The 25,684-nt window shown below is 49.3% G+C and overlaps 1 protein-coding gene across 2 annotated transcripts in view; it reads left to right on the top strand.

Moving 5' to 3' along the window:
• Positions 1-25,684, top strand: part of LOC147660922 (cingulin-like protein 1) — a 192,837-nt gene that overhangs the window by 70,600 nt on the left and 96,553 nt on the right. For both annotated transcript variants that reach the window (XM_086951423.1, XM_086951424.1), the window contains exon 6: positions 49-138. In XM_086951423.1, the coding sequence (XP_086807549.1) occupies positions 49-138 (90 nt within the window). The remainder of the gene's footprint in view (positions 1-48; positions 139-25,684) is intronic.

Here is a 25,684-nt window from a genome sequence, read left to right as displayed (position 1 = left end):
ATCTGATAATTGGAACAAATATTCAATCTTTGGTTTGTATTTATTTAGGACAAGATGTCGCAGCTAGAAATGGAGCTTGATGAAGAAAAGAACAATTCTGATTTGTTAACTGAAAGAATCACCAGGTCGAGAGAACAGGTACAGTCTCTGCTAAGAGGGGTGAAGAGGTTTATGTGCTGCAGTAAAGTTTTTACACCAATGAAAATAGATATGAGGCGCCTCTCACCTTAAGGCGATATTTAAGCCAAATAAATGAGGGTATCCTTCAGCTCTGTAAACCACAACCTACTCTTTATTCAATAATGAAAGTCTGAACATTGCCATACTTGTTGACTTGCAAAGAAGGAAACTAATTAAGATTCTTATATAAAGGATGTTTTAGTGAAGGAGATTCACAATCTTCTGTATGAAGTGTTGAACCAGCATGTTAATAGGAAGCATGTTGTATGTGAAATCATGAGGAGGGAACCTAAAGAAGAACTATTCCCCCAATAGAGCAGTTTTTTTTACCATGCCTCCCATGGGAACAGTCCAGCACGAACTGCCAGGCCAGGTGCTCCCTGGATTGGAAACCAGTATCTTGGGACCAGTTTCAGGGTTTCACCCCTCATCAGCCAGGCTAGTTTGACTCCAGTGGCATGGAGAGCACGGAACCCATGTCTGTGCATACCCGTCCCACTCGGGGTGACAAATGCAAAAAGAACAAATGATCGACAGAATGCTGAACAGTGTTAAACATTCACCAAATAGGGCAGTTTTTTGTCTGAAAGGGAGGAGAGCCAAGACAGTGAAACTCATTTTTCCCATGTTTTGTGAGTAGTACGTATGTTTCAAAAAGAACAAATGATGGACAAAATGTTGAACAATGTCACACTTTCATACCAGTACAGAGATCTGGGCCTAAATGCATTATTTTTCTGCTCCCCATGCCATTCCAGTTTTAACCCAGCCATGTGCAAATCAGTCTTGACCCTGCTTCCCATTGGAACTGTCCAGCCTGAACTGCCAGGCCAGTTCCTCCCTGGACCATAAACAAGCATCCTGGGACCGGTTTCAGGGTATCACCCCTGATCAGCCAGGCTAGTTTGACTCCAGTACATATGTTTCAGCAAGATTAGTTCCGTTGTGGATGCTTGTCTGAAATCATATACTCAAGGAATGCAGCTGGGGTGGTGTTGATCACCAGTGTCTATCATCGTGATTAAGAATAGGTGGGTGTTCTTTTAATGGAAACCAATAACTGTAGATTGTGAAGTGACTAGATAAATAATACTTTGTTTGCATGCTTTTTTTAACAAGTCCCTTATCTATTGGAGAAGTATCAGACGGAAAGCTGAGTTTTCACTGATTGTACTTCTGTCAGAAAGTAGAACAGACCAATTGTTTGGCCTTATGTTGGCTTCTATGCCCTTTACATTTACTTTTAGTGTTGAGGCATCGCCTATTGCCAGTGTTTGCCAGAAAAGCCAGCCAAGATGTGAATTCTTTTGACATAAAATCACTACTGTCTTTGGACTAATGGGTTAGTCATAGATGTTGTGGCAAAGATATTTAAAAATTGTCATTCTCTCGACTGGCAGCAGGCAGTTGCAAGCTGGTTAGGGTTTTTTTTTAGCCTCCCTTAGATCTTATTAAAGGCAGCAGTGACACTATCTAAGTGGAAAAATGTGGCCTAGGCTGCACATATTTTCTGTTTGACTGGTGTTCTCCTTTAGGAATTGGTCTTTTCCTTAGGCAATACTAGGATTGCTTCTTTATGCAGTACCTCCTCTCATTTTTAGAATTCTTACCTTGGCAAATCTCTCTGAGAACTATTCCCTCTAATGAATGCTTGTATCTCGCTACCTGTTAACTAAAACAGTCTTAAATGAATTGCAATACTTTTCTGTTTCTCTTTGCAGTTGGAAATGATGAAAGACAGTATTCATAGTAGGCAAACTAGGAAAACATGGACTAGATGCAAATACAAATGTTAACATAATTAAATAATAACTTTTTTTAATTAGTATTTCCAAATCCATTCTCCTTTACAAAATGAATAAAACCAAAACATCAAAGGAAGCTTTCTCTGAGAGAAGACATTCTTTCCATATTTACATATTTTGACATCTTAGAAGCACAGCCTGCATGTCATCCTTAAAGGAAGGAAGGTTGAACCACACACTCTGCACATCTTGACATCTTATATTGTAAAGAAGGCTATAAACATGTGATAAGGAAACCATGTATGTTCCTCTGTAAAACTATTTACTAACTGCTTTTGCTCATTGGTCCGACTTTATATCATGTCTTTGCTTCTCTAGGCATTGCTTGAGATTGAAAAGACTTCTAATGAATAGTTATGTGGTGAGGTGATTGAAAAAGAGGTGATACCTAAAGAAGTAGCAAAAAAACAAAGAAAAGAAAGAAATAAAACTGAGACAAACAGTACAGATAAAGAAGATGGGGAAAAAGAAGTGACATAAGAAACAAATGGAGAAAAAACTGTGGCGAGAGAAGGCTGGTAGAGTTGAGGGTCAGACTAATGTTGACATAGACGTAGGAAGGGGGCAAGGGACCACTGGGTCGAATGGATTTAAGAATGGTAGGAGTAGAGATGGACTGAGAGTGAGACTGGGATGAATGGTGATTATTGGGAAATAAGCAGAAGTCTGGAAGAGTTGGGGTGAAAAAATATACAAAGGTGGGGTTGACGTGAGATAGATAATGTTAGTGTTTAATCATGAAAGTTGTGTGAGCAACATAGGTCAGTTGAGAAGGAGATTGGGAGATGAGGTTCAAGTTGGATGGAAGAAAGGTGAGAAATGAGAAAGGACAGGAGAGATGAAAGTGCAGAGGAGATTGCATTTATGAGAACATGGTCAAGGGAAATGGGAGACAGCAAAATAGCGAGGATGGAGTAGAGATCGAGATGGGAGGTAGACTAAAATGAAGGTGAGGCAATCAGAGCTAAATCTGTCAGTGAGCGGAAGATATGGGGAGATTGAGATAAGAACACCTGTTCACCTTGAGACATGAGAAAACTGAAGGTGAAAGGAGAAATGGAAGACATGATGGTAAGAAGGTGATGCTGCTGAGGATAAGCATGAGAGAAATCTGGGTGAGATGAGAAAGGCAGATGAGAAAGAAAAATTTAACGGAGATGGACTGAGCATTATATGACTGTTGGGGTGGGAATATCGCCTGCATGGTAAAGGGGCATGTACCACTGGCCAGAGTGTCCAACTCCATCAGGAACTGGTGTCCTGATATTTATTTGGCCCTGGCTGATCACTAATCTGTGCAGGGGCTTAGGTGTGTCCTTTGTAATACAAGGTCCAGAACCTGTTCTGTGACGTGGTAATGAGCACCAAGCTTTTCCTCATTGTGGGCCTTGCATTGTTGTCCATGGCCGGGGTGCATCACATAATCCTGCGGTGCAGCATACCATGATTTATGAATCAGTACTGTGACCAGGCTCTGTCAAGAAGAGGGAAGCCTAAAGCCCCTTTCATGTACAGTTTTGCTGTTATGTGAAACAGAGTCCTAAATTCCTGAGTTGGGCCTGGGTAATAAGAGCAAAATCCTTGTGATGTAATCACTTTTTAACTAATCGTTCTTAATTTTTACCTTTACAAAGCTTCTACTGTTTAATATGCTTCTTAATCTATTTATTGTAATATGGATGTCTTTTTATTGTTATTAACTCTGTAAATTGTAGTGACCAGTGAATTATGGTTTCTTGTTTTTATCTTGTCTATGTGCTTTTATGATAACACATGTTTATCGAAATAAAGCTTTGAATGAATGAAACCAAGTCCCTTACACGGCATCCTGTATGTATGTCAAGTGCGTATATGTGCAGTCACTTTGTTGCTCATGTATGCTAGTAGAACTCTGTGTTGTGCGAGGCTGTGGACTGAGGGATTCACTTTGGATGCCGCTGCTATATTGTGTAACAAGATGGAGGATGAAAATAGCTTAACAAAAATTGTGAAGTTGTGTAGCCTGAATTCCTTTTGACTGAGCGGTGGAAACCCAAGCACTGAATTAATAAAGGATGGAGACATGGCAACCTTTGGCAATTCATTGAGGACCTTTACAGGAAAGGGATGCTGTTTAGTTTTTCCTGAGCACAGTCATTTGTTAATTGATAGGAGTGAGCGGTGGTACTGCAGATTCTGATGTTCAAGGTGAAAATGTGTCGGGGGGGGGGGGGTGGGGGGGGGCTTCCCCTTTGTCTGTCTCCAATTACTACTTCAGGAAGGCTGGTGACAGCCAGGTACTGAGATCTCACACTTCATTGTGCCCTTGTTTTAAATATGTGTGTTTGAACCCATCCCCATTGTTACCTGCTGTGAGAGCCATTACATTGCGCAAGGGCTGTGTATGAGAAGCAGCCAGAGAATTTCATTTGAAAAATAACTAACCTAAACCAGTACTTAAACTTCAGACACTTGATCCAAAACTCCTGCCTTGAAAATTGCCTGTAAACGAAGGATCCAAATCCGCCCACTTTGCTCCAATTTCGTCTTTAGTAAGAACAGGAGTGCTCTGCAGAGTACTCACAGAAGTGCTGTATAACCAGAGGCGGTGTCTGCCTGTCAGCCAGTCTCCCAGAGCTGAGGGAGCATTATCGGACATCTGCAGTTGGGGGGCGTGGCTTAGCAAGCCACGATGGCGGCTGTGTCCTGCTGAGGCTCCGCGATCGGGCTAGCATCCAGCCCAGTTCCCGAGATCGCCGGGAGCCTCAGCCCACTGAATAGGCACCTGGGATCCCCCGTGCACTGGGGCGCCGCTTCAACGACCTCCGGCGGCGGCGGACGAACAGCACGGACCGACCTCTACAAGCCCGGAGCCGAGCGCCTCAATCCAAGATGGCGGGCGCGACCCTGTCCGGCGGACACTCATGCCACCGGGAGCTGACCCGGTGATTGAAAGCCCCAAGAGACAGAGCTGACGGGCGCCTACGAGGGGCCCCAGAACAACAACGGGACCGACCCCCCCGGAGTGCGCGCCGGACGGCGCCTCCCCGTGATTCAACATCCCGGTGCGCAAGATGGCGGCCGCCGCACCGGGGCTCCACTACATCGGCACTATGGCCTCACCGAGAGCCTGATCGTCCCCCCGGCACCGGCAGACTCACCAGGCGCGGAAGGTCGGCGGACGCGCTGTGGATGTGGTGGTGTGCCGTCCAGTGGTCGACAACGTGCGAGCGAGGGCGGTGAGTGCCCGTCCCTCCCCCCCTCCCTCAGAGGTCTCGGCGCCTGTGGCCCCCCCCCTACAACCTCGGGGGCTCCGTGAGGCGCCGAGGCACACGCCGCTGACTGACCCGAGGACCCAGAGCGCCTCCACTACCCCGCGCCGAGCGCCAGCTCCGGGTGCCTGACCCTAAGATGGCGCCCACGGAGCCCTAGACTCCAGGAGCAGCGCGAGCCTCACCACGGGAGCAGGGGCGGCTCCTCCCAAACTCGAGTCACTGCCAACGGCCGCCCACTATTCCGGAGCCCCTTTGAACTCCCACCACCTGACCTCTGGCCCTCCCGGCCGCCACTGACGCTGTGCCACGCGCCAAGGGGGGCCCACGGGGCCTTTTTGACACCGGGACCACCGGACCCGATGGCCTCGGACCACCTCTGAACCAGAAGGCGCTCCCTGAGACGAGGAGGGACCGCCCCGGAGCCTGGGGAGACAGGAGTGGCCGGCTGCCATTGAACTTGCCCGTGGCCCAGCTGCGTCGGCCTGCTGTGCCCAGAGTACACGGCGGCCCGGTGGCCCACTTACCGGCACCTATGGGTAAGACAAAAGCCTCGCAGATGACGGCTGTCCCTGAAACGGCCGTCGAAAAGATGCCACACACAAGGACGTGGACGCAAGCCAATGCGTCGCAAACAGACCCTGCGCTTACGGCGAAACTGGACCAGGTGTTGGCGGCGATCGAAATGTCTCGCCTCTCCATGGAAGAAAGACTGGGCGCCCTGACGACGGACATTGGTCTGATCCGCGACGATCATCGTAAACTGGCGGACAGGGTGAGGGAAGGAGAACGAACTGTGACCGAGCTGCAACCCGTGGTGAAGATGCAGGAGGAAGACATGAGAGAGGTCCTACGCCGCGTGGAAGCCCTGGAAGAACGCACGGTGGACTTGGAAGGACGCTCGAGAAGATGTAATATCCGCGTTCTGGGCCTGCCGGAGGGGATTGAAAATTCGGATCCTCTGACCTATATGGAATCCTGGACTAGATCGTTCACCCCAGAGAGCGAGCGATCACCGTACTTCTCCATCGAAAGGGCCCACAGAGTCCCGGCCCGGACGCCCAAACCCGGCCTCCCCCCACGACCCATGCTGGCTAAATTCTTGCACTTCCGTGACCGAGATGCGGTGCTCCGCGCGGCCCGGGCGGCTGGCCCCCTGCAGGTGGAGGATCAACATGTTATGGTGTTCCCAGACTACGCCCGGGAGGTCCAGCAGCGGCGTTCCACCTTCCTGGAAATCAAAAGGCGCCTTCGTGCCAACGATCTACAGTACTCCCTGCTGTTTCCAGCCCGCCTTAAAGTGCTGCACAACGGGAAAGCCCTTTTCTTCACCACGGCGGCGGAAGCACAAGATTGGACTGAATTCCACTGCCCACTGCTTCCTAAGCCCGGACCCCAGAAGACCCGCAACAACGACTCCAGGAGATCTAGACGACGGGGCGTGAGCCGCGCCCGATCCGGCCGCCCCAAAAGCCAGGGGTCTTCCCCCACGGGGTCACCCGACCTCACGCAAATCATGCAAGAACGACGGGACGCCCTACGAGCGGTGACCGAACTGCACATGTCACCCCCAGCTTCGGACCTGGAAGGTCGTCCACACCTGTTCACCCCAGAGAAAGACCGAGACAGCGATGGAACGATGTCAGGATTTGGCCCAATCTCTTCCCCCCTCCTGGCGGCACCTGCACTGGACGCTACCCTGGCCAGCCAACCTAACGCCTCGTCATAAACATTGAACTATTAATTACTGTATCCTTCCAATGGTTGCCCGCTACATTGCGCGACATCTAGGAGCCTAGATTGCTTCGCTTGACTACTGTATGCGCTGCCGAGCGATAGACTCTTCTCCTACAAGAGCCCGACCCGCGCACAGGCCCAGCAGCGACACATGCTGCCACCCCCGCATTTACCTGTTATATTTATCCCCTAGTGGGATACTAGTTTGGATATGCCACCTCCAGTGATATATCCTCAGTATTGGGACTGTTGCCCACCCAAGGTTCTATCTGTTGTTCTTCCCCTTAGTCCCTCCCCTACGATTGTGGAAGCTTGGCGCGCAGGAACACACATGACACAGACATGCTGGCGACTTTCGGGTATCCCAGGGGGACCCTCACCCTTCCCACGACACCCCAAGAATGGCAGCCCCACGCTCAGACGTTAACGTCCTCACATTGAACGTGCGGGGCCTACACACACCCAGCAAACGTTACTCTGTTTATGCCTACATTAGACGCATGTCAGCCAATATCGCACTACTACAAGAGACACATATAAACGCTACTGAACTCACTCGCCTACAGTCTAAATGGCGAGGGACTTTCTGTGCCACACAATATTCGGCGTTTGCACGCGGCGCGTTAATCTGGGTCAGGCCGGGCACTCCCTTCCGGGCGCTTCGACGGGTGGTGGACAAAGAGGGCAGATATGCGCTACTAGAGGGAATTCTGGACGGGCAGGGAATACTCCTTGGCAGCATTTATGCCCCTAACGTGGACCAGGATAAATTCTGGGACCATCTCACTGGCGTCTTGGCCCAATTCACTACGGTCCCATGGATACTAGGAGGCGACTTTAACTGCACGTTGGACCCCACCCTAGACCGCTCCCATCCCCCTCCCGCACATTCCCCGGCCCCCCGGCAGGCAGAACTCTTTAGGACATGGGTTACACACTGGGCGCTCACTGATGCATGGCGACATCTACACCCACTGGCTCGCATATACTCCTTCCACTCGATCCCACACAACCTCCGGGTCCGCCTAGACCGCTTCCTCTGTTCTACACCAATTCTCCCTAAGATCACGTCTACAGAATACCTGGGCCGGATCCTCTCGGATCATGACGCCCACATTATACGCCTAACCTGGCGCCCCCCCCACCCACCGGTCCCCACCTGGCGCCTCCCTAAGGATTGCCTGACCGACCCCGTCTTCAGAGACACACACAAAACCAGCATACAGGACTACTTCACACATAATGCAAACACGGCGTCGTCGGTACTAGTGGAATGGGACGCGTTTAAGGTGGTGGCCAGGGGAGACTGCATCAAACAGGTGGTAGGGGTGCGCCGCACCTTGGAGCGGACACTCCTAACCTCGGAGCAGGCTCTGGCCGCACTCACTAAGCGACCTGACGACTCGGAAGAACACGCTGTACTCACGGCCGAGGCTAAGACGGAATACCAGGCCGCCTGCGCTGACCTCCGGAAATATAATTTTAGGGCTTACGCCTCCAGAGTGCATAAGGACAGGGACAAAGCAGGGGCACTGCTAGCCTGGATGGCGAGACAGGACACCGAACTCAAACCCATCACGGATATTATCGACCCGGACGGTGTGCTGGTGCGCTCACAGGCCGAGATCCTTCTGGCGTTCCACCGTCATTATGCACAGGTGTACGAGGCCCCAACCCAGCCCTCCCTGTCCTCCGTAGACAATTTTCTGGACCCCCTGACTTTACCCACAATATCGGACGTCGACAAGCGCTCCCTCGACGCCAAGATTGTCCCGTCCGACATCACCCAGGCGATACGGGCCATGTCCCGCAATAAAGCGCCGGGGTTGGACGGCTTCCCACTAGAATACTACTCGTCCTTTTCCCCCTTGCTGGTCCCCCGCCTCTCACGGGTATTCGGGGCATCTCTTCATCTTGGTAGGCTACCCCAGTCAATGCGAGAATCCGTGATCGTCACCTTCCCCAAACCCCACAGAGATCCACTTCACATGGGGTCGTATCGCCCCATCACGCTCCTGTCGGCCGACTGTAAACTCCTGGGGAGAATCCTTGCGGATCGATACGCGCAGATCATTCGCCCCTTGGTCCACCCCGACCAATGCGGCTTTGTGCCGGGAAGGAACACCTCCCAGAATCTCCGCCGCGTCTTCCATGTTCAGGATCAGGTGCGTGACCGATTTCCTCGCGCCGCCTGTCTCATCATGGACCTGGAGAAGGCGTTCGACACCCTCACCTGGCCTTATCTCTTTTCGGTCCTACGCCGACTCAATATCGGCCCGACACTCATGGCGTACACGCGCCTCCTGTACACCGATCTCACCTCTCGGGTGCGTATCGGGAAACGCATATCACCGGCATTCGGAGTTTGGCGGGGCACAAGGCAGGGGTGCCCCCTGTCGCCTCTCTTATTCGCTTTGGCGGTCGAGCCGCTGGCGGTCCGGCTGCGCCTGGAGGGTGTGGAATGGGGTATTCCTCTCGCGGATGACACACATTGCGTGTCCATGTACGCGGATGATCTCCTCATATACGTCCGAGACATCGAAATGGACCTGGCCCCCATAGGGGCGGCGCTGGCGGACTTTGCAGATGCCTCGGGACTCCGAGTGAACTGGGACAAGTCCACAGTCTATCCTCTACACCCGAACCTACCCCCCCGAGAAGTCGAGCTCGGTCCGCACACGCTCTCGTGGTCCGCGGAGGCTCCCAGGTACCTCGGGGTCCGCTTGTACCACTCTCCAGCAGCCATGTTTGAGGGCAACCACCGCGTAGTACTTGCTAGTCTGCGCCCTACGGTCGCCTTCTGGAATAAACTCCCGCTGGCCCCGATAGGACGGATAGCCCTGGCTAAAATGGTGATGCTCCCCCGACTCCTTTACCATTTCACAAACTTGCCGGTTATACCACCCAGGTCCTTCTTCCGCGAGGTCGACTCCCTCCTAGGGACCCTTATCTGGGGCGAGGGTCGTCACAGGGTTGCCTTGAAAACCCTCCAACTTCCCACAACTCAGGGAGGGCTCGGAGCCCCATCCTTCGAGGCATACTTCCTCGCGGCACAGCTCCAATGGCTATCCTACTGGACGGCGGATCGCTACCCTCAGGAGACCGTCACCCCGACCGGCAGAATCGCAACCCCAGAACTCACTCGTCTTCTCCTCCCGGGCACCAAGCCACGGCGCACATACCCCCTTCAAGTGGCGATAGCGCGCCGGTGCATGATGCGGATCCACCGGTTGTCCCCCGGTAGACCTCCATACTCCCCGCTGCTACCACTGATAGGCAGCCCTAGGCAGGACTCCTACTTCACCGCTCCGCTGTTCGCTGAGTGGTCCCTCTGTGGCATCACGGATCTGGAATCGCTCTTCGAGGAAGGCCAGCTAAAATCGCTTGACCGCCTGATCGCTGAATACGGACTCTCCCCAGGCCAATTCCTCAGATATAGACAGCTACTCGACGGATACCGGCCCCACTTTAATCTCTGCACTGGCGAGCCAGACACGCATCCAGTAATACATACAATCCTACATATGGGGGTGGGACGCCATTTAATCACCTGGTTATATAAATCCATCCGGGAACTCTCGCACGCTCCTCTTACGACCCTGAGGGCTACTTGGGAGGAGGACATAGGCCGCGCACTGCACGACTCTGAATGGACTAAAGCACTTGAAGCCCCAAAACGCGTCTCTAGAAACGCCCGCTTCAAGAACATCCAATACTATATCCTACACAGGGCATACCTCACCCCAGCGCGATTGCAGAAGTTCTATCCCTCCACACCATTTCTCTGCCCCAGATGTTGCTCCCCTGCGGCAGATTTCCGACACATGTTCTGGAGTTGCCCCGACCTTCACCCCTTTTGGCGGGCGGTGCACGACACTTTGACGGGATTAACGGGCCTCACTACCCTAGCCACCTGGGAGTCCAGCGCACTAGGCATCTTCCATGGTCCTAAGCGAGACCCGGTACACAGGCGCTTCGTGTCCCTAGCACTCCTGTTGGCCAACCGATGTATAACCATGCGCTGGCGTTCCCCGGAGGGTCCCTCTGTGGCGGCATGGAAGGGCGCGGTTGGTAAATGGGCGGCGGCGGAGGAAGATGCCCTTAGAGAGGAAGAAGCCAGGGGTGCGCGTAAAATTCCCATATCCATGGAATGGGCCATGCTCCTCCACAGCTTCCGGCAGTCCACACATGTAGAAGAACCACCTACTCCTCCCCCCCCTCCCACCCCTGAGAACCAGTAGCCTCTACATGGTGTCTACCCTCCTGGGACCGTCCCCTGGTACCTCCTACTTCTTGATCAAACTCTCATATTACATGTCACCCACCTCGGTGCCCGCATACACGTGGGGTGTTCACCCCCCGGCCCCACTCCTCCCCCCCCCCCTCCCCCCCCTCGGAGCGTAGACTGACTGGCCCCGTGAAAATCCCCCCCTCCCCGACGCCCGTCGCCAGCATCCTCCTACTTGGACCCTGCCAGCGCCCACATGCTTCTCTCCCACAGTTTTGTTCCCCTTGTTCTTAGGTGCCTCCACTGTATGAACAGTACAGACCTCGATCCTACGCTTTCGAGGCGGGATCCTACATACCTGCAGTTACCCACTGCCCCATTAGGAGTGCAGACTCGCTGCTTCCCGACCTGCGAACATATATGTACGATTTACACTGATTATCCTTGGAAATTGTAATTTTGCACCAGTTGTATAAAAACAAGAAAACGTTGCGCGCTTGGCTGTTCGTGGCTGAATGTTGAGGCCACGTCAGTAGATCATTTACACTGTACTTGTATACTTTAATGCAACAATAAAACAAATGTCAACAAAAAAAAAATCGGACATCTGCAGTTTCTGCTGGAGGAGCTAAGGCACTGCGTGAAGTGCCTAGAAGCCTGTCTACATGCCTGCTGTGAGAGGAAAGCAGAGTGACTGGACCGGCAGCAGGAAAGACTGTCTAGAAGGAGAAGCTCTGGTTGCGTCTTTGACATGAGAAGCCCCCCGAGCGACCTACCTGCCACAAAGAGCAAAGCCAGGAGTGATCCGCGCAGAGAAGGGATCCTGCTGGTCTTTCTGAGTAGTCTCATGTGGGCTGCATTGAAACTTTTCTAAATCAAGTCCCACCATGTTGCTTGGGAATACACCATGGGTCAAGAGACTGGTGCTGCTGTTGCAGATGTTGGAAATGAGGCTACAGAAGCAGGAAGCCATGCTCAGCCAGGCTGCAACAGATGTCTTGGCCCAGATACTGCCACATCTACGGCACCGGTCTGTGATCAGCCAGGAAGGCAGCCACTGTCTGTCAAAATGAGTGATGCACTGCAGGCCTGCTCTGCTGAATTCCTCCTGCAATCTCTGCTCCAATGCAAGTCTCACCCTGCAGAAGAGGAGCCTCTACCATGAAGTCAACAGTGCTGACAGCAACCTTCACCACAATAGAGTTGCAGCCCCCATTAGCATTTAAATGCAGAGTTTAGCCTGCACCTGGGCGAGAGTAGAACACGCACAGACCAGTCTGTCGCATGGACTTGAGATTTTTGCAGAGTAAATGCAAGGGGTAAAACTGATTGGAAGGAGTTGTGTAATTGATCAGTGAGAGTATTTGAGGTCACTTGCACCTGTGCCAAATCGATGCCTGTGCGTGTAGTTTCTTGGGGACTGTAGTCACAGGATCACAACCAGACCAGGAAGTGAGTGCTGGAAAGGAAGGTTGTAGCATCTCACTGATCAACATGTCTTATGTTACAACCCTGTGTTGCATTCCTTAGTTATGCTGTCAGACTAAAATATTTTCTTTCATTTAAAGGAGCAGCCCTGGGCTGGACCATATCGGACTGTGCCTTTGGTTGATTGTAGAGTTCTGCTCTTGTCTCCCACACTGCCTTTGCTTTCCTCAGTATCAAAGTGCGGAAAAGTACTTGGGCCCAGTTTGCGGGGTCCTAGTAGGATGGACACCGGTGCAACCGACCTCAGTCACATCAGTTGGTGCCTGGTAGCTCCTGTCTGCCCTGTTGCTCCCGAATGGAGTCTGACAAAGTGAGAGGGAACGTTGGGGATAAGAGCTCGAAACCTGTACCTGGCGAAACAGTAAATAATGGCACTGAGCCTGAAGTAACTGCTGCCTCCGGCATGAAACGCAGATATGTCTGAGCGACCTTGTCTGTCGGAGATCTGTGCACTCTGTAACCTGAGGGATTGCTCTGCAGTGTGAAGCTTACGCCTGCAGCTTCTGTGACTTGAAGGGTACCTCTGCCGGCGAAATAGATGTCACTTGTCACGTGCTGCAGTATATCCTGGAGGTTGCAGTTTAGATGCATAAGACTTGTTTGTTGGGTTTTTAGTTTTTCCGTTTTTGTCATTTTTTTGCGTTGGTCCAGTCTAGCTGTAAATCTAAAACCTTAGAGCGCGTGTTCTTTTTTGCATATAAAACCTGAAAGCATGCGCCGTCTACACCTTGAATACAACCCTCTCAGATTCTCATGTTCTTGTATAACTGCACTTACAGCGCTCGTGCAGATGTGCGTGTAACCTTGCGCGCAGCTGGCTCAGTGAACGCCACTTGCAGAATACAGGTTATTTCCGTGTGTGCTGCTCTCTGTTGGCGAACAGGCTCTCCATTGACGTCTTTCCCCGTACGGGGGGCGGGGGGGGGGGGGGGGGGGTGTATCACAGTGCGCGTTCTCTCAGTGGACAGAGCGCACCTTGGAGCTGGTATCCCTCCGCCGCTCTAATGAGACCCGTTGAACAATGGCGGTATTTATAGGGCCAGTTTCATTCTTGTTGGGAACACAACCATGCTTGAGCGGCTCTATTGTGGGGTGTCTCAAGGCCACCGATAGTGCTTCGGTGGAGCAGTAACCTAATACCTACAGAATCGTGTTCTATTTTATTGTAAATAGAGGCGCAATAATTGCATGTTATATAGAAATCGCCAACCATGTACCAGCTAAACTCGCACGAACACAAAGCTGAATTACACAGATATACATTTTTCCAAGAATGATTTTATCTAGACACCCTGTGCTTTTTGTGCCATGCATGAGTTATAAGCGTTGCTTTCCATTGCAGTTTTGCTACCGTAGCAAAATGGTCAGTATTTTACAGTTGTATCCGGGTTTGCTTAGCAGAGTGCATAAAAGATGTAACACTTTTCTTTACTGTCATTTGCTTTTCGGGTCCTTCTAAAATGCATCAGAAGAAATGCAAATTGAGTAAAGAATAATGTGCATTTACATCTGATTGTGATGCCGTAATAAATAGCATCTGCCCAGCTAGGTTCCGAAATTAAAGGATCGTATTACAGCATGATTATCACATCTGCTTTTATAATGAATATGGGGAACAGGAATAGCTAAAACACACTTGATTCAATTTTGCATTTTTGTTTTGGGCTACATTGTTTTTTGGCGATATCCATTGTCTTTTTCAACAATGTATGCTGTGTATTTGAGCTCTTTTTACTCTTTCACTGATACTGAAATATATTTTTTCCTGGAAACTGTAACTCTGTTATTGACTGCTTAGTCCATGTAGAATGAATTATAGTATTTACAGGTGACTTGTGATATCCGAGCCTACGTTCTTTCTCCATCACCCCCTCCTTTCTTCAGCTTTCACAAACCTGCTTTGGTCTTTCTCTCATAGTTAACTATTTCTCTTGGTTTTTGTGTATGATTTAAAATAACACATTCCCAAAGAAGCATGGAGAAGTTGTACTGGAGTTTCTTCACTTCTGACATGGGACCCTAAAGACCCGGGTCCCTATTCACATATCTTATATTGCATATTAGTAATCTTTATTGCTCTATTTCTCTTAACCAGATTGTCCCTTCCTCATCTCGGGTTTTCTTTACATCAGGTGGCGCCATGTTTGCTTACATACAACAGTTAACCTGTGATAACATCTTCGACACTTCACCACCATTCAAGTGGCTGCAAGGCCCCCCTCCTCTTATAATGCCAATGTTTGCTTCCAACATCTCGCTAGGCCTGAGAAAGACGCGACCACAGTAAAGACCAAGATGAGGCAGCGAAGGTGATAGTAATATAGATTTCAGAGTAGTACCCTCGGCATAATTCCAATGTGTCTTTCCTTTCCTAGTTCTTCCTTTAATTACCAAATATATAATCTGCGCCTTGGACTCGATTCACTGACAGAGCAACAAACAGAAGTTGCACCAGTGGCTATAAGAATACGCATTTGCTGTGGTAGCAAACTGTAGCTGGTTGTGGAGGAAAGGGCAAGAGGCGAGTTTTCGTGACACCGGGTTTTATTTGTGAATACAGAAAGTCTGTACACGTTTTTCTCAAAGGGGGCCTCCGGGGAGATCAGCTTCTTTCCGGTCGTCTCTTCGGCCTGGCACGGTCTTCTTCCTTCTTGCTTTGTCTGGGGCTTCTCCGGGAGTTAGACTTTTCCGGCTCCGTGATGGTGGTAGGTGAGCCGTGATGGAGAAAGGGAAGAAAGGACAGGTATCAGTCCTAAGTCCGATGTCCTAACTGTTGCAAGGATAGGGAGTGAGGGAACACCACGTGTGAATATTTATAGCCTCGTGTGAGGGACAAGGGGTGTGCTGGAAGGGGTTACCGGGGAATACAACTAAGCATGGGCGGGAAATCCGTTCCGCTCGCGGATTTTGCGGATTTTCGGTAAATTCGCAATCCGCGAGATTTGCGTATTTCCCGCAAAATCTGCGAGCGGAACGGATTGGGTCAAAAGTTCAAGCTGACTTTTTGTAACTATTTTAGAATGGCGTCGGCAAGCTGCCAGAGCCTCTAAAATAGTTACAAAAAGTCAGCTTCAACAGGAATCACTAGTAGATAAAGTAAAGCAAGTGCTAGAGTTAAATCTCAAATTCAGTTACACAATCATTAATCACCCCAAACTTGGGGTGATTAATGACTGTGTAACTTAATTTGACCTTCAACTTAAGCACCTGCTATACTTTATCTATTAGTGCTTCCTGTTGAAGCTGATTTATGGCTGAGGGCAGAAGGGCACAAAGTGGGACAGAGGGCATGAGTTAGGCAGAGGGCAGAAGGGCACAGAAACCAGTGGGGCAGAGGGCAAAAGGGCACAAAAACAAGTGGTACAGAGGGCAGATGGGCATAAAAAACGAGAGGGTGGCAGTGATGAATCAGGCAAAAAAAACGCGAACACGCAAAGTGCCCCGCGAATACGCAAAGTTCCCCACGAACACCCGTGAACACGCAAAAATAAAAAATCCGCAAATTCATGCGAATTTTGCGGATTGCGAATTCGCAAATCCGCAAATTCACAGATCGCGAATTCGCAAAATTCGGCATGCGTAAATACATCAGGGTATGAGGTCACGTGACTGAACTACCCCTTCTCCCCACCCAGCCCACTATACGGCTCCGTACCTCGGTTAGCCACACTCCTCCTGGCGTGCGGCTGGGCGGCTCGTGTTGCCGATGGCCTCCTGGCTCCCGCACCACCAACGGGTCTCTTCTCCTCTCCTCCGTAGGTGTTACTCTGGTTCCTCCTCTCACTTTTGCTTCTCCGAATTCACTCTCCGACTCCTTGCTCGACTCCGGCGAACAATCACACCTGTGCGTCGTCAGCTGCCGTACTTGACGTCGGTGCAGGCTCCTCCCACTCCGCTAGAGTGTGCCAATTAAAGAGACCGCCGTCTTCTTCCACCTCATCCCTGGAGCAGCACTGTTCCATTGAATAATCGTTAGGCTGCGGAGACAAGAGGGGGGGGGGTCACATAATGAATCCCCACATGGGGGAGAAGAGTTCCTGGGCCGTTGGGGTGACAGCCTCTCCGCGCTACACAAACCAAACAAGAAATTAAAGGTAAATCATGATTGTCACATTAATGAAAGAACAATGTTCCTTAAATACAAGGAACAAAGGATGTACAAATCTCTCTAGTTGACTAGCCCTGCTCCGAGCTACGATTCTCTACTTCCATTTTATATTAGGCCAATGAATACTACAGACCACATACAGCCACCCCAAACTTGTCTTGTGGATAAATCCCTGTTGTATGAATCGCATACAGAACTTGAACCTAGAGGGCTGAGTCGCTGCACAAAATGGAAACTTCTGTAGCCACAAATGTGGACTCTGCAATTTTTATTTTCTGGCTATTCATCACGAGCACTCCCAGTAACGTTAATGAGACTTATCAACAGCAAAGCCTTTTCAGCATAGGATGATTTAGCAGCTCCTTCTGGAGAAATGCAGGTGGAGGTGTTTATAAATAAGCACCAGTGGTATTATTTATGCTGGGCATTGAATTTAAACAACTGAATGTGGTAGTCCATCAATAGCCACTGGTAAACATACAGATTCCTCTCTCAACCTATTTAAATGCTAAACTTGTAATACAGTTCCATAGTCTGATCTTGCGTACCTGGCACCAGGTTTGGAAAGCTGGGATGCTTTCCTCATATGAGCTATGAGAAGCCATCTTGCTGGCACCCTGACAACTCTTCCACCAGAACTACAACTAGTGGTACGTGGATGTTGAAGGGACACGACCTGGAGGCGATTACGATCCCAATGCAGCTACTAGAACGACCAAAGGTATGACTGTTGCAATGACCAAAGCATCTCACTCTGAATTTGAACCATCAGCGTTATAATGAGAGCAAAAAAGGGGGATGAGTGACAAACCGAATGGCTGCAAGGCATCCACTCCTGAAACTCCCTCAACTGGGAGCCTCACGAAGAACCAAGAGAGTATTGCCGTGATCCACAGAGATCCCCCTTCAGCTCACAGAAGCTCCTGTAATTTGATACGATGATCCCATAGAAAGAAAAAGTCTACTTAAGGCTGAGTCCCTTGTGCTGCCAGTGTGAGCTAGGGTATCTTTACTCGAAAACTGATTGGAGAAGGCAGCAAAGCATGAGACCTTAACCCTATCCTCCTCTGCCTATGAAGATAGGATTTTTGACCGTGATGTCTGTTCATACCATACCCACCACTACCCAGCCCATAATGAACGAGGCAAACACTTCTGAGACTAGTTGGACCACAAACACCAACCAGTTCCTTTGAGTTAAAAATGGTGATGTTCGGATAAAGACTAGAACCCTTCAATTGGACCTATCCGCAAATGTCAGTGCGGGCTGGCAGTGGTTCAGTATTTTTAGATTTGGGGTGTGCAATACTAAAGTATGTTAGGAAGTTACACATCAGACCGGAAGTTAATGATATAGTGATATTGACTGAAAGTTCTTAACTGCATTGCTGCATTCACATGGTCCCGACCCATCACATGCTTGTTTTTGTAATCCACTGTCTGCTGGATCCCAATCACCATTATGTGCACAGCACGTCATGTTCTGCCGATTCTTGCAAATATCAAACGCTTAAATAAATGGAAACTGTTAATGAATGTTTCCTCTTGACATGCTTGTTACTAGTATTGTGAGAACCGAGAAAAGTTGTGTATAAACTCGTTAGTGACGGTCGTATTTGCGACCTCAGTTCGCATGACTAATGTCAATGTTTGCCCCAAATCCAAACACACTGCACAGACCAACCGGTTGATGAAAAAGCTACATTTTTATACGAGCGGAGAGCTGCTTTCTAAATTGGTTACAAAGAAGAAATATAAACCGAAAACTGCTGGCTTTATAGTTCGTCCCAGGAACTGTGAGAGCACCCAGTTGCCATGGAGATGCCGAAATAAATATGGGTCGGATAAAGTTGCAGTGACTGCGCCAGGCTCTCCTGGGCTGCGGGACATTCCTGGAGGATTGCTCACACCTGCGGCTCTGCTGGCACCAGGTGTGCGCGTGAATCTAGGTATGAAGGCCCTTCCCAGTGGGAGGAGGCCCGACGGCCTATCAGCTCTTCAAAGCCGGGCCTTGTTTCCTCAGGCGCGCGCTGCCTGGTGCAATGAATGTCCCCTCTGTCCACGTCTACCACTGCGCATGCGCCCCGTTCCCCACCGAGGGAGACTTTTGTTAATTGCAAGTCTGTTGTAAAGTCTGTAACTCCTTAAAGGCGACATAACAATACTGGAGGGTAGGTTCGCGTGTTCCTGCAAGAAATGAAATTGCAGTTATGCTTTTTTATTAGCACCAAAATGATAGCCAGCTGCTTTTAATCCCGCAGCTGATGCAAACTCGCGTCTGAGTTTATAAGTCCATGTAGGCCCTCGGATGCCATTACCGCTTGTCAGACTTGCTCGGCTTTACACGTCCCGCGGGTCCAGCTGTGAAAACTGTTGCCTTGAGCTGCAGATGTTTCTCTTTTCTAATAATGGGAATAAGATGCTCTGCAAACTATAAAGTAAAGTGAATGCGAACAAGTGTGCCCCCGAAACTAGAGTGTACTAGAGGGACACGAAGCAAAGTCACAGAGGAATTAGAACATTCTATAACAGGTAGAAGTTGTGCGAAAAACATTGCCAAGCCGTAGAAGAGCTGTACTCGTCATTTCAAGTAGTTGTTTAGTGGAATACATCACCGACGCGTGATGGTAGTCATGCTGTGCCCATCAGGAACGGCCAACGCGATTTGTTGTGGCTTTTTAAAATTGTTGTTAATGTTTTGCCCTGCATAAAAAACACACAATGTCACAGGAACGCTTAACACATTTGAAGAAGAAAATGCAAAGGCGTTTGTTTCTACAGCTATCACAGCTGTATACACCGTGAGGCAAATGTCAGGCTTCGGCGACTTTGGGAGTTTAAACTGCTCTTTTTATCGAGATTAAAGTATTTAGATAAATATCATTTTAGAGATTTGCTAAAGTAAAGGGCGGCAGCGTATCCCCTGCTTTCCCGTTGCCTCGTGGGCCAGGGAGTGAGTATCTAAATCTGGTGCAGACCTCAGTTTGGTAATCTGGATGGCTGACGGAGGAAGTGGACATATCTGCAAGATTGTGTGGGTGGAGGGAGTGTACCTTTAGAAGTAGAACTCGCATCTGGACTGGATGGAGCAGCACCCAGGCAGCATGGTCTGATGTGTCCCTCCTCCAACCAGGCTCTTTTTTAGTAACCAATCTGCAGGAGGCAAATAACAGCTCCCAACTACAGTGAGTGTCTGTTTAGAGAACCAGGGGAGGGTACAGAATCAGGGGAGCAATCATTCCCAAATTCTGCTCCCATTATGTCCGTGTATTACAGAGGATAACCCTGGGAATATTACAACGTCCAGTAAGAAAAAGACAGATTAATATTGTCCATCACCTTCTCAGCTCATGGAATCCCTCCTTCAGTCGTGCTTGTTTTGAATGTCTCTGTCCATGTTATCAGATGTCTGCAGTGAGCTGCACCCAGAGAATCAGTGCATCAGAAGCATCTTGTAGTGTATCAGAGTAGGTAAAAATTAAATGCTGCAAAGTAGCTTTTTCAGACCACCATATGAACTGCAAGAAGGAATAGAGATATTCCAAGGAGCGTGCCAAGAGAGTGTGCATATTATGAGTAAAAAGTGCGTGAATGTGGCTTCTGAATACATAAGCTGAAGTGGGATACAATTTTGCTGAGTGGAGTGTTTAGAAGTAGGCATGTTGTGTATCTCCACATTTGTGCGGACACCGTATTGCCACACTTGTGTACATAAAAAGTTATAAGAGTCCACAGCCTCACATTACAAGTGTCCACAGGCCCTAAAAAATGAAGTGACTTAATCTGATGCCTGTGTGCAGAATGTAGCAAAAACAAAAGGTCGGGCCTATATAAACGTTTAGAGTTTAGGCTATACGCTACAACAGTATTCAAAGGAGAATAGCTCTAGCAGGATAAACAAAGAGAAAGATAATACTAAAATACTAAAAGCGTTTTTTGACTTCTCTATATCTTTGGCACCGGTTGACGAATCTTTGACATTTTCCAAGCAAGGTGTGCCAGTGAGTCTTATTGTGCAGGTAATGTTTTGTGGTGATCCGTAAGCAGGGGCAGAGAAAAAAAGGGGGGTCTAAAAGGTGCATTTCCTGTGTTAATTCTCCTAGAGATTTTATACACAACTACAGCCCGGACCGCTGAGCGGAATTACACCAAATTTGACAAAGGTAGATCTTGGTTCAGAAAGATACATTTCTGTTTTATTTATGTAAATCTGTTCAGTAATTTTTGAGATATTAAATGATAACCAAATTTATATATCTATGGATGCGGACCCTCCGCAAACCTTGCCGATCTCGTTCAGGGATCCGAACACTTCAACTAGCAAGTGTTAGCAACCATTTTGGGACTTGGCATCAGCCAAGTTCCCCCAATATGTTTAAAAATAAAGAGAAGGGATAGGGTAGTAATACCCTGAACCCTTAGGCCTGGTGCTGCAGTATCCCAGAGACCCTGCCAGGACCAAAAAGCATTTTTTGAAAAAGAAAAGAAAAAACAAGCGTGGCTTCCATGCTTGTTTAAACATTGGCCCCTTGGTGGGCCAGGTCCCCGGGGTTAAGCATTCATTAAAGAAAGGGGAAGGGGTGCATGCAGCCCCCCCCCCCTTCCCAAGGGCAGTTTAAGCCCCAGGGACCACAACCTCCCTAAATAAAGGGATAGGGGCCACTCGGCCCCCACTGTGGTATTTAAAGGCCTTAGGGACCACCATCTCCCTAAGGCTTCAATATATATTTGGAGGGGGAATGATTGGACCCCCCCCCCTTCCTCCTCGGAGGGCTTATAATGGCTCCACCTCCCTCGGGCTTGAACAGTTAAATGGACGGATCACCTCCCCGGGGCCAAAAACATAAGCAAAAGTTGGAAGGAAGCTGCGCGGCCCCCTGCCGGGTTGTTCTCAGCCCTGGGGACCGGGACCGCCATGTCCCCAGGGCAGGCCCTTCAAACAGAAAGAAGGGAGGCTGCGCGTCTCACCTCCTAGAACCACTAATGGCCCCCCAGGGCTGGCTTCTTAAATCCTGGTGTTGCCACTCCCTGAGTCATAGCTGTTTGCTGTCGCTGTTGCTTGGCAGGAGCTTTCACAGCTCCTGCCAAATGAGAGTAAACAGTAAGTCTGCTCCCAGCTGCCGGGAGCAGGAAAACTGCTCCTGCTTGCTGTTAGAAAACTTAAGATCTGTTTTACTGCCTATGGCCCGGCTCTCCCCCTTTAATTCTTGGCCAATCCCTGGAGGATGGGATCCTCTGGCCGAAATCACCTTCTATAAAGATGTTCCTGGGATTCCTGGGTTTGGCGAAGGCAAAGCAAGTGTGTTTTCTCAGCAGTTCCACATTGAAAATGATCTCTAATGCTTTGTGGAGGTGACTGCATTGTTGATCTACTGGAGCGCAAAGTGTACTGACTGTGATGAGTGGGTTATTTCTTGTCCTTACCTGGCGAGAGCAGAGTCCTTGGTTCTCCCTTTACATTACGAAGAGTATTCAAATGTCCAAATCACTTGGAAGGTTCGCCCATTTGGCCCCACCCACCTTAGTAGTATGCAAAGGTCTTCCTGCCTTTCACCAGGATGATGAACAGCTTAACAAGAGGCCCCCTAGCATGTTTTCCCACTGTTTTGTGACAGATTCTTGATACTGAGGAAAATGAGGGCATCTCCACCAAAGAAAGAAGCACTTACTTCATATAGTTAAGAAGGGGGCTTGTTTGGTGGAGATTTACCTCTTTGTACTCTCGTCATCTTTTTAGGAAGATTCATGTTATCACAGATATCTGGATAAAGACACACGATGAACAATCACATTGCCAAAACTCACACAAGGTCTCTAGTGATATTACCTTGTGCTCCATTACGTAGCTGTAGTGTAGAATACTTATTAGAATTTACTCATGGAGGTAGCACTTAGTAATTAACCAGAAGAAAGTACTCCACTTGGGTATCTATTTTGTTCAAAACTGTGGACTCTTGTTGGATAAAGGGGCAGGTGTGGTTCTGTTGTGGCCTAGTTACTGACACAGCTACTGACACACCCACACAGACACTTAGACACCAGTTCAACACTCAGGCACACACCCACTGACGGCCCCACTTTGACACACATGCTCCCACTCACAGATCCACTTGGACACTCACATACCCACTCACCTCCTCAGACACTCACATGCACCCACTCACACACATTCATGCACCCACTCACACACATTCATGCACCCACTCACATACTCATGCACCCATTCACATACTCATGCACCCATTCACAGGTGCACTCACAGACCCATTCAGGCACTCATTCACCCACTTACTGAACAAATCATACTGTCTCACACCCACTCGCAGACCTACTCAGACTCCCACACCCAGTAAGAAACTTATGCACCCACATCCAGACCCCCCCAAACACTCACACACCCGCTCAAAACTAGAAATGCACAAAAAAAGTTACAGGGAGGCTGTAGTTAGGAAATAACATTGAACAAACCTGAGAATATCACTGAAAAAAACAAAGGTTACAGGGACATCTATGGTTAGGCTCAGATTTCACTCATATAAAAACCATAGAAATGCAGCAGTTCTAGTTACCTGAGCTAACTATAACTCACGCTCCTGCAATGCATTGCTTACGACCTCACAGATTACATCACTCACAACATGATCAGTGACATCATTGATGACATCTCAAATGATCTCTCAAATGACATGACAGAAAAAACAGATCAACATTAAACCAAATTTGGTATCAGGTTAGAACTTTATTCAGAAATCGTGCTTTTCATTATTTGGTGCTATCCTGTTGAGCCATTAAAAAAATTGTGTTTAAAGTGGTGCTCAGGGTAATCGTGAAGGGTATGAAAAGTAGGTATATGTGGATGGGTGCTCCAGATGGAGTCCTAGGTTTCTGGGGAAAAAATTGGGCCCTCTGATTGGCTGAAGGAGATTTTCTCCCATCAGCCTTTTTGGTCCTGTTCCCGCAATACCAAAGTCAAGTCAAGTCAAGTCAAGGAATTTGTATAGCGTACTACATACCCGGAGGGTTTCAAGGCGCTTAGGAAGGGGAGGAGGATTACTTGTCAAATATCCACGTTTTAAGTTGTTTTCTGAATGCTAGGTGGTTCTGGGTAAGGCGAAGGTAAGCGGGGAGAGAGTTCCATGTTTTAGCAGCCAGGTATGAAAAGGATCTGCCTCCCATGGTGGTCTTGTTGATGCGTGGTATAGTGGCGAGGGCTTGGTTGGAAGAACGTAGTTGGCGGGAGGGGGAGTAGAAGGACAGTCGTGAGTTGAGGCATTCTGGACCGATGTCGTAGAGTGATTTGTGTGCGTGGGTAAGCAGTCTGAAAGTGATCCTCTTATTGACGGGTAGCCAGTGGTGGTCTTTAAGGTGACCAGAGATATGATCGTTGCGTGGGATGTCTAATATGAGTCTGGCTGAGCCGTTTTGAATTCGTTGGAGTTTCTTCTGGAGTTTTGCGGTAGTACCTGCGTAGAGGGTGTTACCGTAGTCCAGTCGGCTCGGACCAGTGCGTGGGTGACTATTTTCCTTGTTTCGGAGGGGATCCAGCGAAATGTTTTTCTGAGCATGCGAAGAATGTTGAAGCAGGAAGAGGATACGGCGCTGACTTGTCTGTTCATTGAGAGTGAAGAATCCAGGATGACGCCTAGGTTCCGTGCGTGGTCTGTCGGGATGGGTGCTTTTCCGAGGGCTTCCGGCCACCAGGAGTCGTCCCATGCAGAGGGGGATGTACCTAAGATGAGGACTTCTGTTTTGTCTGAGTTCAGTTTCAGACGGCTTTCTTTCATCCATTCGGCAACTTCTTTCATTCCTTCGTGTAGGTTGGTTTTGGCGGTGCTGGGGTCATTGGTGAGGGAAAGGATCAGTTGAGTGTCATCCGCGTATGAGATGATGTTGAGGTTGTGTTGGCGTGCGATGGCCGCGAGGGGGCTCATGTAAACGTTGAAGAGGGTGGGACTGAGTGAGGAACCTTGCGGTACGCCGCAGATGACTTCAGAGGCCTCGGACTTGAATGGTGGAAGGCGGACTCTCTGGGTTCTTCCGGTGAGGAACGAGGTGATCCATTCAAGTGCTTTTCCATGGATTCCAGTGTTATTGAGGCGTTGTAAAAGGGTGCTGTGGCAGACTGTGTCGAATGCTGCAGAGAGGTCGAGGAGGATGAGGGCGACTGTGTCTCCGTTGTCCAGTAGAGTTCGAATGTCGTCTGTTGCTGCGATGAGGGCGGTCTCAGTGCTGTGTTTTGCTCGGAAGCCAGATTGTGAGGGGTCGAGGGATTTGTTGGCTTCGAGGAAGGCGGCGAGCTGGTTGTTGACAGCTTTCTCGATGACTTTGGCCGGGAATGGAAGAAGTGAGATGGGGCGGTAATTTTTGAGTTCGGTGGGGTCCGCTGTGGGTTTTTTCAGAAGGGCGGTGAGTTCAGCGTGTTTCCAGTCTTCCGGGAAGGTGGCGGAGTAGAAGGAGCAGTTGATGACGTCTCGGAGGTGCGGTGCTATGACGGAGTCTGCTTTGTTGAAGATGTGGTGAGGACATGGGTCTGTGGGGGATCCTGAGTGGATGGAATTCATCAGGCGGATTGTGTCCTAACTGGAGATTGGGTTCCAGACGTTAAGGGTGTTCACAGGGGGAGAATGTTCAGCAGATGGTAGGGTGGGTTGGTTTCCGGGTTGTCAAAGCTGTTGTGGATGTCTGCAATCTTGTTGTGGAAAAATGAGGCTAGAGAGTCGCAGAGGGTTTGAGAGGGGGTGATGTCGTTGGAGTTGGCCGAGGGATTGGAAAATTCCTTGACGATGTTGAAAAGTTCCTTGCTGTTGTGAGCGTTGTTGTCAAGTCGATCCTTGAATGCTGTTTTCTTGGCTTTTCGGATTAGTTGGTGGTGAGTGCGGGTGGCGTT

Source organism: Lissotriton vulgaris, unplaced genomic scaffold (genome assembly GCF_964263255.1).
Source record: "Lissotriton vulgaris unplaced genomic scaffold, aLisVul1.2 SCAFFOLD_371, whole genome shotgun sequence".
Lineage (NCBI taxonomy): Eukaryota > Metazoa > Chordata > Amphibia > Caudata > Salamandridae > Lissotriton > Lissotriton vulgaris.
This window is presented reverse-complemented; position numbering and strand designations above follow the sequence as displayed.